General features: G+C 32.1%; 1 protein-coding gene and 1 long non-coding RNA gene across 4 annotated transcripts in view; one reads left to right on the top strand and one right to left on the bottom strand.

The window, feature by feature from the left end:
* The window catches only part of LOC141447142 (uncharacterized), a 188989-nt gene that overhangs the window by 166897 nt on the left and 7094 nt on the right, over positions 1 to 14998 (top strand). Inside the window, exons 4-8 of one of the 3 annotated variants that reach the window (XM_074114378.1) lie at positions 8800 to 8965; positions 9302 to 9416; positions 11347 to 11402; positions 12066 to 12149; positions 13451 to 13609. In XM_074114378.1, coding sequence (XP_073970479.1) covers positions 8800 to 8965; positions 9302 to 9416; positions 11347 to 11402; positions 12066 to 12149; positions 13451 to 13609 — 580 coding nt within the window. Of the gene's footprint in view, positions 1 to 8799; positions 8966 to 9301; positions 9417 to 11334; positions 11403 to 12065; positions 12150 to 13450; positions 13610 to 14998 lie in introns of all 3 variants that reach the window. The other 2 variants (XM_074114379.1, XM_074114380.1) reach the window with 2 other exon arrangements.
* On the bottom strand, positions 8773 to 11202 carry LOC141447151 (uncharacterized). The gene is made up of 3 exons (XR_012454157.1): positions 10631 to 11202; positions 10227 to 10381; positions 8773 to 8960 (listed from the first exon to the last, which is right to left on the bottom strand). It is a non-coding gene; the product is annotated as an uncharacterized lncRNA (long non-coding RNA).

The raw sequence follows: 14998 nt of genomic DNA, 5'->3' as shown, positions 1-14998 counted from the left end.
CGGTTCACTCATTGATAATTTAAACGATTGCAGTACTTCCTCTTAGTAGGTGCAAGAGCATCAGCAACGTAGAGGAGCTTTAACCACTTATTCGAGCTGAATTTTATCAAAATCGGATTTAGCGTTATAGAAATATTGGTAATAATAGTTTTAGAAAGGGCCTTATTTGGGTGGGGCAAACTCCCCTCCTTATGAGGCACGGCGTCGAGACTTTTAAAGTGCAAATCTGTACAAAATTTCGATTCGAATGACACTTCATTCATGAAAATCGGTTCACGTGTCGATAATTTGCAACGATCGCTATACTTCCCCTCAACAAGTGGAAGAGCTGATCGCCGCTTTAATGTTACGTAGGGGAGCCCTAACCCTATCATCCTACCAAATTTTATCAAAATCGGGCCAAGATTTACAGAGTAATTAGTAATAATAATTTTGGAGGGGGCCTTACATTAAGGGGGCTAACTCCTCTCTTGTTTAATGTACAGCGTCGAGACCCCCAAAAGGCACATCTACATAAAATTCCGAATCGAATGACACCTCATTCATGAAAATCGGTTTGCGCGTTTAGGCGCTACGTTGTTTACAAAAAAGGTAACAACAAGAACAACAAGAAGAAGAAGAAGAACAAGAACAAGAACATTTTTTGAAAAAGCGGTTTTTGCTCATTTTTGGCAACTTTTTTCTCGAAACCTATTAGAACTGGGTGGTTGCAAAAAAATTACAGTTATAAAGGAGGGTTTGCCCTTTATTTTAAAGAAAATTTGGGAATTTTATCTTTTATAGAAAAAGAGAAAAAAATTGTCAAAATTGGGTGTTTTTCAACGTTACGCTTTTTCGTGCAGTTTTTGACGATCAACCCTTATACAACTGTCCTACCGGACAGTTTTAATATATTGACCATTCTTATTGATGACTTCATGCCATCTTTCCACCAACTTCATTATACCACGTTCGTAGGACGTCTGTGGCTTATCGTCGAAAAACCAATCAAAATGTTTTTTGACACTCTTCTCGTTATCGAAAGTTTTTCTGTTCATGGAGTTCTGCAACTATCAGAATCAGAAGGTGCCAGGTTTGGTGAATACGGAGGATGAGGCAAAACATTGCAGTTTATTCTGAGTGGTCAGTGACGTATACGGGGTGGCGTTGTTGTGATGGGAGACGTACACCTTTGCGATTTGCTAATTTTGGACGTTTTGTGCGGATTGCATGGTCCAGTTTGGTTAACAGCATCCAGCATGCAGTTGAATCAATTGTTTTGCCTGACGGTAACAGCTCGTAATAGATGATACCTTTATAATCCCACCATACGAAGAGCATAACCTTCTTCGGATGCAATTCCGCCTGCAAGCTTGTTTGCGGCGGCTCACTGCAGTGCTTCCATAATCTTTTACGCACTACATTATTGTAGACGATCCATTTTTCATCTCCCGTTACCGTACGCTTTAAAAATGGGTATTTTTTTGACGTTTCCGCAACGCATCGCAAATGGATATGCGAGTGGCTAAGTTGGCCTCGGTTAATTCATGCGGTACCCAAACATTGAGCCGAGAAACGTATCCCAGCCGGCGTAAATGATTTTTGGAGCTCGTATAAGATATGTTCAGTGCTGTTGCTATCTCTCTCACCGATTGGCATGGATCTTTATCGATTACGCCCTTGTCATCATCTGAATTAATCTCGGTCGGATGACCGGAGCGGGGCGCATCATTAATGTCAAAATCTCCAGAACAGAAATTGACAAACCACTTTTGGCACACGCGTTCTGTTAGGGCATCATCACCATAAACACAACATATCTTTTTATGAGCCTCTGCAGCTTGTTTGCCCTTTTTAAAATGATAGAGCAAAATATGACAAAAATGCACTTTATTTTCTTCCATCTTTACAGCTACGCAGCAAGCACAATAGTAATGTTTGTTAAACCGAAATTCATAGAAAGGTTACACTCTTAACATAACCTTTCAAATGAACAATCGAGTTGTGCGCTTGCGCCGAAAATAAAAACCCAACGAACTTATTTGCCAACCCGATATTTCTCTTCTTTAACATTGGTGCCACCAAATACCATCTCTTTTTTCAAACATTTTGAGAAATATACTTTATATCTAGCTTCATGATTTATGTACAGTGACTCCCATTAATATTGGGACACCTATTACAAAATGATTTAAAAGGAAAATGAAAACAACATACAAAAGTTTGGGATTTTCTTTTTTTTTTTAAATTACATTAGCAACATCTGTGGAAATTATATATCAGTATAAATCGATGAAATTCCAAACTGTTAGGTAGCACTTTTTGAAAAAGTGTAAAATAAGGCTCTCAAAAATATTGGGACACCAGAAGTGCTAGTGTTTAAACGTTCAATATTAAAATCTCCTACTATTTAATAATTGGTTGGTAATAATTTAATAATTGCTTTTTGACTTAAAACAGCCCTCAAACGATCAGGCATGGATGAAACAAGTTTTTGGTTAATTCAGGTGGTGTTTTTTTCCTATTCTTCCAGGAAACATCGTTTTAATTCATTTTTGTTAGATATTACTCGTTTTTCTTAAAGCACTGGCTAAATATTGCCATAAATGTTCAATGGGATTAAGATCTGGTGACTGCGGAGAGGTTTGGAGTACTTTTGGGCAATTATATAACAGTCACTGACGTATCACCCAAGCCGTAGGTTTGGGGTCGTTCTCTTGGTAGAATTTAGAAGACCCTAAATACCAAATGTTTAGGCACTTTTTTCAAATTATATTTTAATATATTACTATAAACCATTTTGTGCATCATTCCATCAATAAACATTAATTCTCCAAATCCTGATGCGGACATCCAGCCCCAAACCAGAACTGACCCACCTCCACCCGGAGGTGCAGCTTTAAAACCCTTTAAAGTTGGCTGTAAATTCTTCTTTTCGAGTTCAGCATTCGCTTTCCTCCAGACCATAACCCTTCCATCTGACTGGAAAACATTAAATTTTGATTCATCGCTAGAGTATATCATTCCAAAAGTCACTATTTACATTAGAATATTTTTCGGCAAATTTCACTCTCTTAACACTATTTATCTTACTGACAAAAGGATTCTTCCAGGCTACTCTACCATGATAGTCGAGTTTTCTTAGCCCTCTCCGAACAGTTTCTGCTCCTTTTTTGCTCTCTGAACATGTCAAAAATTTCACATAGAAGTTTTGGAGCACTAAGTCGGTGATCTTTTCTAATTCTTTTAATATATAACGCTGCTCTCTCTCAGAGAGCAGTTGAGGACGGCCTTTTTGTGGGGTTGAAACAATTCTTTTTTCTTTTTGGTAACGCTGAATGATGTTCCACGCAGTAGATGTTTTAGGTCCGATCAGTTTTTCTGTCTCTCTAACACTTTTTATTGTCTTTGTGCAAAGAAATTACAATTTTTCTTTGTTCAATCGTTGTATTTGTATTTTTGCGCGACATGTTACACCTGGCTTGATTTATGTAAACTAATATAATTATTAATTTCATATTGAATATATGCTTAAGGTATATATTTACAAATTGTATAAATATTCGGGCAAAACCTTGGACAAACTATAAATTATAATAGTGTCCCAATATTTATGAGAGGTAGAATTTGCTCTTATTATTATATATATTTTTTTTAATCTACCAAAACATTTTTATGTACTTATTTAAATAGTTTTTATTTAATTAATAGTAATTATAAAATGAAATGAATTTATAAAAATTTGAATAAATGGGTGCCACTTTTAATTTTCGTCAATTTTTAACTTCTGTATGTACTGTCCCAATATTAATGGGAGTCACTGTAGTTTTATTTTCTATCATAGCTGTAAAAGGCAGCATTGCAAGGCCAAGATCGCCATTTCCAGCACTAACCGTGTTCCTCAGTCTTCCTTAAAGTATAAAATCATTAACAAAATCAAACGAACATCCTTTCACTTATAGATTTAATTGATTATCCATTTTCCATTGCTTAAAGACTGTGCAATAAACCATCGAATTTTAAAACTAAAATACTTAAACTTTATAAGATCTACAAGAATAGAAGTTTCTTTAGACAAAGAACATAATTACAATAAAAGTATTGATTTGATAATTTTGAAAAAAGGGCCTTATAAATTTTTAAATCACTCGTCAAAAGTAAAAACTTAGTCCACTAATACATGAGTATTACATTCGGGAAAAGGGAATTGAAGTTATGCTTTGTGACAACAAATGAAAATATTTAACACTGAATATTATCAGATTCATAAAATGGAAAAAGAAATATAACAAGATAATCCCTCAAATATTTAAAAAATTAAAAATATGTGTACATATTTTTGTTAGTACATTATTAAATTTAAAACTAACATATAGGAACAAAGAAAAACTGGAATTTAAAATGTAACTGGAAATGTGAAAAACGCTTTGCAAAGAAAATACTCTCGTTTGGAAAATACTAGGTAACAGTACAAAGAGAAAAACTGTCCAAATCAAAATTACCTCGAGTTAATTTTATCTCTTTTAAAGTAGTGCAAAAAAAAGAACTCTTTTAATCCAGCTTTTTTAATTGTTGTACTTTAAGTTTCTCTCAGTGCTAAAAAGTAAGTATTGCAAAAAAACTGTTTTGTTATAAAAAATATCTCGATTTGTGTAAGAAACATAAGCGAATAGCGCTAAATATCATTGTACGAGGGTCGTTTGAAAAGTCCGTGCAAAAATAAAAACTACTTAATTTTTTGGGGTAAACCTTTTTTATTTTTCAACATAGTCTCCTTTTAGGCTTATACACTTCGTCCAACGCTGCTCTAGTTTGTTGATCCCTTCCGAATAATAGGATTTGTCCAAGTCTGAATCACCTCCTCGTTTGAATAAAATCTTTTTCCCGCCAGCCATTTCTTCATATTGGGGAACAAATAGTAGTCCGAGGGAGCCAAGTCTGGAGAATAGGGGGGATGTGAAACGAGTTGTAACCCTATTTCCATTAATTTTGCGACCACAACTGCTGAGGTGTGAGCTGGTGCGTTGTCGTGATGGAAAAGGACTTTTTTGTGGGCCAATCGTGGGCGTTTTTCTTGCAGCTCGGTTTTCAAACGGTCCAATAACGATGAATAATATGCACCTGTAATAGTTTTACCCTTTTCCAGATAGTCGATGAGGATTATTCCTTGAGAATCCCAAAAGACAGTCGCCATAATCTTACCGGCCGAAGGAACGGTCTTCGCCCATATGGCCACTCCGAAAATTTTGAATCCACTTATAAACTGTTCTAATCGAAGGTGCAGAGTCACCATAATGTTTATCAAGCTTCTCTTTAGTCTCCTGAGGCGTTTTGCCTTCCATAAAGTAGTGTTTAATCAACACACGAAATTCTTTTTCGTCCATTTTTTGAAAATCACTCGACTTCGTCGGTTCAAACGATTGCCAAACACAAAGAAATAGACCGATCTGGCTGAAACTTGGTGTGTGTTCTTCCAAGAGATGCTACTAACTAAACATAACCTCGACACGCGCCAGTGGTGCTATCTCTCTGACTTTGCACGGACTTTTCAAACGACCCTCGTATATAGTATCAGCTTGGAATTATAGACAATCTTTAAAAGATCATTTAAATTTTTAACACTGAAAGAATATATTTAGTACCGTAGTTTAGTACATGTTACACAAACAGAGTCAACTTGCAGCGGACTAAGTCCATGCCTAAGATGGGTTTTCGATTTCAAATGTAAGAATTTTTTTGTATGCAAATAGTTTTTTAATAAACACAATTATTATTAAGTCAGTATTGCAAACCAAGCTTCAATGGAAATTCATCTTATTAGTAAAAGAAGTAGGTTATTGTTGCGTTCATTTTGCTTAGCACTCAACTGTATACATCGTACAGGGTGTTCAGCATAAAACTACCGTTATTTCGGGAGGCGATTCTGGGCATCATTTGCAACAAAAAAAAATCCATATAAACTATGGCTCGATTCGGCTCTGTTTTATAGATATTTTTAATTTTATGTTTTTTTTAAGTTATTACTACTTTTTAGCAAACAGTTGTCTATATTTCTTAAACTATTAAAGCTAAAGCGATTTCAACTTATTCATTAGCTCTTCAAAACCTGTTAATTCCAAAAGTTTATTGAGTAGTTCAAGAAAATCTGTGTTTTATTCACATATTTAGCATATTTTTCTAAATAACTAAAGAATAACACACAGATCTAAACTCGTCCTTTCTTTCGAAATTGGCACCTAACCTTCATTTAACCTCATACACCATTTTCTTCCTGTTATTTTATTTTATTATTTATAATGTAAATTTTATATTTTTGAATATAGTTCTTAAATAAATTAATTATTAAAATACACGTTTGCAAAAAAATCGTACTGGATTTGATGATTCTGATCAGTTATATTCTTATGGTAGGTGAATTCCTTTCATAATGCCGACGCTGTTTTGAGGCCTACTTTTTTGCAATTAATCACAGATTTCTGCATCAATTTTTAAAATAACCCCAATGCATTGTATACCGTTCGAAAGGTGATCGTATGTAGATGTTTTTCCTGAATAGTGCACGGTTTTTTCATATAAAATGTTTTTGAGAAAAATGAAGTCAAAGTTTTTTGGAAAAAATTAGAAACTTGCTATTTCTTATGTTTGGGCTACAATTTGAAATACTTAATATTATTATTTTGGAATACAGATTAGGTTATTTAAAAGGAAATTTAACCTTCTTTCTAATGAGCTAATTAAAATAGCTGTAGCTTTAATAGTTTGAGAAATATAGGTAACTATTTTGCTAAAAAGTAGTAAATACCTTGAAAAAACATAAAATTAAAAATATCTATAAAACGGAGCCGAATCGAGCCTTAGTTTATATGTAATTTTTTGTTGCAAATAATGCCCAGAATCGCCTCCCGAAGTTACGGTAGTCTTATGCTGAATACCCTGTTTACTAGTAATGTTTTACCAAGCGTTTCTTAGTTGAAAACCATTTACTTTTAGTTTATACTTGAATCAACGTTCGAAAAGAAGTACGTGATTAGAAAAAAGCAAAACGTTACTTCCGAAAATAATGACATGAAATCAGAGAAAGATTAGATTTTTAGTTGAGTTGCGAAGGTGATGTGAACTTTAACTAGAGCATCCTCAATTCTTAGTTATATTCAGCACATCTGGGGATGACACTTTTAGAAGCAGATGCTTCCTTCAACAGCAGAAAACTTCCTATTGAATGTGGTAGTAACATTTGACTATAGACCGCTATCTTCGAGCAACCATTATAATTTCTAAAAGCTGCCAAATTACTGAAAACAATTTAAGCCCCAGCAAATTGCTCTTTAGAAACTTGTATTTAAAAAAAAACAATAAATTAGATTATTTTTATTTTTTTTATGAAGTTTTTATTATAAAAAAAAAGTATTAAAAATTAATTTTTTCTGCAACCATGTAGGAATGTTCTCATTACTCAATTAAAATCAGCTGTGTAATGCCCAACTTCCCACACTAGTGGGGAAAAATTCCCATTAGTGTCACTTTCCTCACTGGTGAGTGGAAAAACTTTATTGTGCTTCCTTGATATAAGAAGTTTTGTTATTAACATAAATATTTTCTGTAAAACTTTAATAAGCTTATTTAACGTAACTAAATAATTAAAAAACGAATATTAAAAAATAAAATAAAAATTGAAAGGAATATAGAAATAAAAATAATACTTTAATAATTAATTAGATATTTTTAATTATAACATTTAAAAAGGTTATAGTGTTACCTTATAGAAATTTAAAATGGATTCTAGTGATTCCTGTTTAGAAAACACTCCTCCATCAATAAAAGAAACAGCAGAAAATGTAATAAGTAATGTGAATAATTGTAATATTTTTGTTTTATTTTTTTTTTTTAATTTGTTTTATAGGTTATAAACCTGTAACAAAAGGAGTTGGTTTTATCCTTAACAACAATGAATACAACTTGGTACAAAAAATACAAACAAAATAATAAGAATCTAACATACAGCTAAATTCAAACTTTACTCATTCAACAGAAATGACCGTAACAGTATATTTTTAACATATTTGTACACGTTGTGAATGTTTGATTGAGAATAATCATTCGCTAATATTTCCATTTCTCTCGCTAAATTGTTGTTATCAAGGTTTAAACTTTGCCTATAAATGCTATATGCAGGACATTCTAAAAACAAATGAGCGATATTTTCACGCTGACCTCCATTACAAACCATACAAAATTTATTTGAATCTATTGTATATATAATATTTTTGACAGTAAACTTCAGTACATAAGGTCCTGACATTCTGAATTGAAAGAATAATTTAATAATATGAAATGATAATTTGTCATTAAGATATGGTTGTATTATTTGTTTATTAAGATAAGAGTTTTTGGTAAAAGTAAGAAAACTAGAATTTATCATTTTGTCATAATCCATGGAAATTAAACTTTCTTTATACTTCTCTAACAGCGTGCGAACATGGGACTTATCTTTTATAAAGGATACCAAATCGTTTACTAAATAATTGTAATATAACAATAAATGTTTATAATAAATAAATTACTTTTTGTAGACTGTAAAAATGAAATTTTTAATTTTATTAGTTAATAAATGGTTGCAGGAAAAATATAATATTTAACTCGAGTGTAAAGTATTTTCCTCACACTCGGCAATTTGCACTTGCAATCGCCTCGCTTCGCTCGCTCGTGCGTGCAAACCCTGCCTCGCGTGAGGAAAATTGCTACTTTCCACACTTGTTAAATAAATAACTATATATGCACATTTGTTTGAATTAGTGAATTACTTTCTCTTTGACCTGATAGGTGCGTGGTGGCCTTGGCAGTGCTATGCGGATGCGGTTGCGGTTTATGGAAAAAGAAAAGCCGACCAGTCCGACAACAATCTGAACCTCCAACTCCAGACTCTTGCTACCATCCGCCCAACTACAGCAGGTGTTCTTCATTTCATCAGCCACCTCCATACGCTGAGGTAATGACAATACATAACTATGTTTTAATTTCTTTTTATTATCATTATTAAACGTCTAAAAAAAAAAAATCTATGGTTTGTAGATTCTGGCGGTTCTTAGAATGATTGGGTCAGTGATACTTGTCATCGCGAAGCTGAGATTGTTACCTTTTTTATGGTCTATTGCTTTATATGTATTAGCTAAATTATTAATGTACTAAACACAACAATTCTGTGGTGAACTGACGAATGATCTGATCTGGATACACACAAAATACTTTTAAAAATATACACAGCAAGTGGTGCTTTGTATTGTATAATTTTAAAAATATATAATATTTTTTTAAATATTTTCAGGTGACATCTAAACCGGATTTATATCCACTTGTGATAAGTTACACGGAAAACGGCAAAACGGGAGGCAGTTACCTGATGGTTCAATATTTCAGAAACTACATCATGCGACCAGTTGGTACGTATCTAGTTTTTTGTGTTTATCTATTTAAGTAAAATTAAAATACTAGACCTAAATTGTATATTAGTACATCATTTAGGCTCTAATTGAAGTTAAAAAATGTTCAGAGAATATTTCTTTTAATAGATAATTTTTCTTGTTAGATAAAAGAATTCAAAATCTGTTTAAGCTTTTATGGAATCCTATAGAATTCTACTGGGATATTTTTTTTGAGAGAATAATTAGGCTGCAACTCGCTTCAGCTTTAATAAAGACGTCTTAAATTAAATTTTAAAATCTTTAAATTCTTAAAAGTTATACATATTCTTCGAAGACAATCTTTTAAGCGACCATACCTTAGTTATGTGTTTGTTAATCAAGTGAGCAACCACCACTCGTTTCTTGGATGGACCTGTAAGAAGCGAGTGTATATTCTATATTCTCTAAAAAGACTGTACTTATCTGTACTTTTTTTCATATAAAATTGGTTTATCTCTGGCTAACTAACTGAATATAACAATTCCCTAACTCAACAAGCGTTCCTAACAGTCCTCTTATTTTAAAAAAATCAAGCAGTTATTTTGAAAAAAGTTATACATTGAAAGTTTGTAATCACTGTTATAATAGAGTAGCCAAACTGCATAAAATCGAAACAATATCTTGACGAAGTACCCAATTCGACCAAAATAAAATAAAAAAAATGTCTACCTGCAAATAGTTAGTTCTGAAGATACCATAATCTCAATCCGAATTGAGATTAGCTTGCCCACATAAATATAGCATTTTTCACCTTATAAAGCATTCTACACCACTTAAGAGGCACCTTACCTCAGTTTTAAAATTGACTGCGCCAAATTATCTAGCTCCTCTTCATTTGGGTACAGTATAGTGGAAGATGCAATATCATCACCATGGCAGCCGTTGAAGTGATTCTCATTTCACTCCAGTAAGCTAGTCTCGTTAGACCACCTCTATCTCCGCCTCTGTAAAGTAGCCTAGGTTTCTAATTGTTTTCCAAACTCTAAAATTTTTATATTTGATAAACGCAAACTCTCATCAATCACAAAGTTTTTCTGCAATTGAAGTGGCTGGCATTAACAATTTAAAAAAAAAAAAACACTGGCAATTAGTTTCACGTTCGATAGATAACCCATTCTTTCTGAATCACCATTTTTTTTTACCACTAGAGTTTTCGTGACAAATATAAATGGGTCATAAAAAAAAAATCTTACCATTGCGTGAGTTTCATTCTTTGATCAGCCGTGACCATAGCTTTCTTCCATGTAGTTTTTAAATATTTAGTTCGTAATTAATAATGCTAAGTTATCTAAATAAATTATTAAAAACTAAAATATTGTTCGCTCTCATCAGAATGTGAGACTGTCCAAGGCTATTTGGCATCTAACTCACATCTTAAAAAACTTGGCTATTTCGTTGTTTTGGATAAACAGAAAAAGCTATTCACTGAACTATATTACTAGTGTGTTTGCTAGTCGCCTTTATCCACGACCATTTGAATGTAAAGCCCGACTTGGAAGCAATACTTCACGTTTTTAAAATTAAATTTAGAAATCATTGCCTCACCCTTATATTGACAAGTGCATGAATTCGAAATATTATTATTTCTTCAGAGTAATTTAATTTGAAAAAGATTATTATATGCCTGAATTTAACATAAACCAAATTTGCTTTCATTCTGACAAATGGTGTACATTTTACTTTCTGCCGCGATTAGATACACTGGAACACTTCTTCACTCTTAAAAAATTAACTACATTAAACAACAGTTAATGTTAATTCTACATACGTATGTATAACCACCATAACCTCTCAGCCATTATGGCGGCAGTAATAATAACAATAATAAATTAAAGGCTAAACTTATGTATGGCAATTTTGATTTCTAATTCAAAGAATAATATACTATCAATTTTAGGGTCCCTCTCAGCCACTAGCACCGCCGATTCACTGAGCTCAAGCTTATTTTGTAGTGCAACAAATGAAGTAAGTATAATAATTTTTATTTAAACGTATAAGCCAGTGATGGGCAAAGTACGGCCCGCGGGCCAACTCCGGCCCGCGAAAGTATTTAATCCGGCCCGCCGAAGGTCCATCGACATGGATAGTATATGGCCCGCTATAATTACGTTTTGACGGTCGAGAAGTATAAAGTAGATTCTACTTAGTAGAATAATAGATGCATAACCTATAGGTGAAGCTAAACTAGCCGCGTAGTTACACAAGTGTGAATGCTGTAATGTTTTTATAATATTATGATTAAAAGCTTTAACACAAAATGCATTTTTTCTATAATTCTGGCCCTCCTCTAGAATTTCTTAAACTTTGTGGCCCCCCATTAAAAAAGTTTGCCCACCACTGGTATAAGCGATGAAATAGTTTACAATTAATTATTTATGCCAGCAAAAAGTGTTGATGATGATAAGAAAGATAATCTTTGAACTTTCATAAGCAGGCAGAGCAGAAGACAAATCAATTTAGTATAAACAATATAAAAATATTTTATTGTTAATAAACCCTGAAGATGACCTAGTTCCTAGGTCGAAAGCTCGGTAAAATATTTAAAAAAATAATGACTGAAATTGACATTATTCTTTCTTTAATCTGGATTAATGAAATAAGAGTGATAATAATTTAATTATGTTGCAGGCAAATAGCTTGATTCCTCCTCCTTACTCCAGTGCCCCTGGAAGTGTAGAGCAAATCAATTCTCAAACTTCGCCTCCAACAGAGGTTAGTTTTAATAACACTAAGTTTGTGCTAAGACAAAAAAAAAAAAAATTGTAATTAATCATGTTGTTTTCATTTCTTGCAAACATTAAGTCAAAGATAATCAAATATTTCTGACTTTTAAGTATGTTTAGATTTGTTTATTTATTTATTTAAATGAAGGTCTCAAATTTCGCAAATTAGATAAAATCTTAAAATAAAATTGGTTTATATTGTTGTTAAAAAAGTGTATTAATGCTTCAAGACATGTTAGGATAAGAACATAGATTCAGAAAAAGTGAATGAGCTTCTTGGCATTGGTTTAGGAAAGATTAGATAAATCGGAAACAATCTGACTCCTCTTCTAAACATAAAAACTAAAAGATTCGAATTATCCGCTTCTAGCATTATTAAGGGGCCTTTATGAGTGTTATTAGATCTATTTTTAGAGAGGTTCCATCAAACAATTTGTAGTAAGTTAATACAACAAGCTTTCATTTCTACTATATTTTGAAATGAGTAGTTTTGAACCTAACTTAAGAAGTCAAACTTTATGAAAGAAATGCAGATGTTCTACACAAAAGCATTTCATGAATTACTAAGATGAAACATTTTACTGTATACGAAAGAATGTTTAAGGTTATGAACGGCCCAGGTTGCTTTTAATCTTGATTATCGAGAATGCTTATTTTTCTAACTTTTAAAAATATTTACATATAGTAGCACTAACAAAATTTAATTGTTCGACTAAATGAAGGTCACCCACAATACATAGTTTTAAATCGTGGTATTAAGTAGTTACAATAACTGTTTACGAATTATTTTGTACCCTCTCAAATACTGAGGCAGAGTTTAGCATCATTTGTATAGGAATTTCTCCATTAGGGTCCAAAATTAGATCCATTTGAGACCTTATATTTAGATTGCCTGTCTATGGAGCACCTTGTCTGTTGTTATAACTTGTAAACAAAATTTTTATTACATCAATGAAAACGGAAGGATTTTTGATTCGCTCTTGTAGTTTTAATGAAGTTTAGAGGAATTATTGTAACATTTGTTTACATGAAATAGAGCAGATTGTTTAAAACTGTAAAGCAGACTTATCTTTTGCATCAGTTTTTTTTTTTTTTTTTTTATCACTGCCTTCAAGAAATAGATTTTCTATTTTAGAAATGTTGCAGTTTATCTACGTACTTGAATAAGATTGATGAATTCATCAGTTGGATGTTGATGGATGTAATTGGAATTGAACTAGTTTAGTAGATTTCATTTTCTAATAAGCTGTATGAATTTGTTTTTCATTATATTATTTTTCTCTTTTTTAGGAGAGGAGAGCAGAATGTGTCGTAAGCACAGAATGCGAAAGACGACAAGCCAGACCGTCTCTGTGTGGTCTATCTAATGTTAGTTCACAGTCTATAGCCCCTTTAGACTCCCCTCCTAGAGCAACCACACCTACATTAGCTCGTATCCTTCCTCAACAGGTACAGCTCCACCACCTCCAATTATAGCAATAATTTTAAAAGAAAAGAAATTATAAATCAAAACCTATACAAAAGTGCATCGTTTATAATTGGTATAAAATAAATAATAATAAAAAAGAATGCATTAATGAAGAAATGCAGTTGGAAACTGTGGTACACTTTACTAAAAATTAGTTATGATTACTTTAATATATATTTTAACATGTAGAAGAAAGTCTTTAGTTTGTATTTATTTATCATTTTATAGTTAATTCATATTTTTACATTATATATTTTTATAGTTATTTTATAGTTTTTAACAAGTTGAACAACGATACATGAACTTAAATCACTACTTATTTTTCCCTGCAATTGATGCTCTCGTGTACCTAACTTACTTTACTTTGAATTTCTCTTGTCAACATAAATAAAATTCCGGGAATTGAACTCAGGACCACAATATTGGAGGATAATCAGATTAGGTACTTAAATGTTTCTTTATATATTATGTATATATATTAGAAATCAATGACTCAACACATCTAAGCACATAAAGGGTACCTAAACAATCCCAGATTTACTGGGTTACCATCAGACTGCTACAGGCAACTTAATGAATCATAAAATGCATTTGAATCACTCAAGTTTCCGTAGTTATTCAAAATAAGTAATCGGTAATTGGACGTAAAGCCTGTGAAGAAAATAATAATTTACATATGCATATTTTTTAAAAAACAAGAAGTAAAAACCATTGGAAATAGCAGAAGAATGGTCTTCTAATTTCACTGGAATTCTGCGGTTGTAGTATTAAGTAGATAATATTAAGGCCAATGCTAGATTGTGCATCTATTTTAAAAAAGGTAGTATATACCATTGGAAAATGCTGAAATAGTCTCCTAATTTCACTGCAATGCTGCTATTCTGTATTTGATGGTTAATATTAAGGCCAATGCTAAGTTGAACATATTGGGCCGAATCTATTTTGAAACACAAGAAGTAAAAACTATTGGAAAAAGTGGAACTTTTCTCCTAATTTGACAGGAATACTGCGATTACTGTATTTGATTGTTAATATTAAGGCCAATATACTACATGTTAGGTCTATTTATTTTGAAAAACAAAAAGTACGAACAATTGGTTATTATAAGTAAGTATTATAATTATAAGTAACAAATAATAATAATAATAAACAAAATTAAATTTTCTAAATTAATTTTGTTAAAAGGTGTACCCCAGTTTTCGCTGGATCGGAATTAATAATCTTATTCTATGAACAGTTTAATAAGTTGAGGTTGGGTAAAATCCTTAGCATAATTTATACTTTAATATCAATTTTTATTAGAACACAATTAGATTAAAAAAGCTTTACACCAAGCTGAACACTGTGTAGTATAAAATTTTTCTGAAAAT

This window comes from Rhodnius prolixus, unplaced genomic scaffold, assembly GCF_049639745.1.
Source record: "Rhodnius prolixus isolate KJV_2025 unplaced genomic scaffold, Rpr scaffold_7, whole genome shotgun sequence".
NCBI lineage: Eukaryota > Metazoa > Arthropoda > Insecta > Hemiptera > Reduviidae > Rhodnius > Rhodnius prolixus.
Note: the sequence above shows the minus strand (reverse complement) of the source record. Positions and strands in the feature narration are given on the sequence as shown.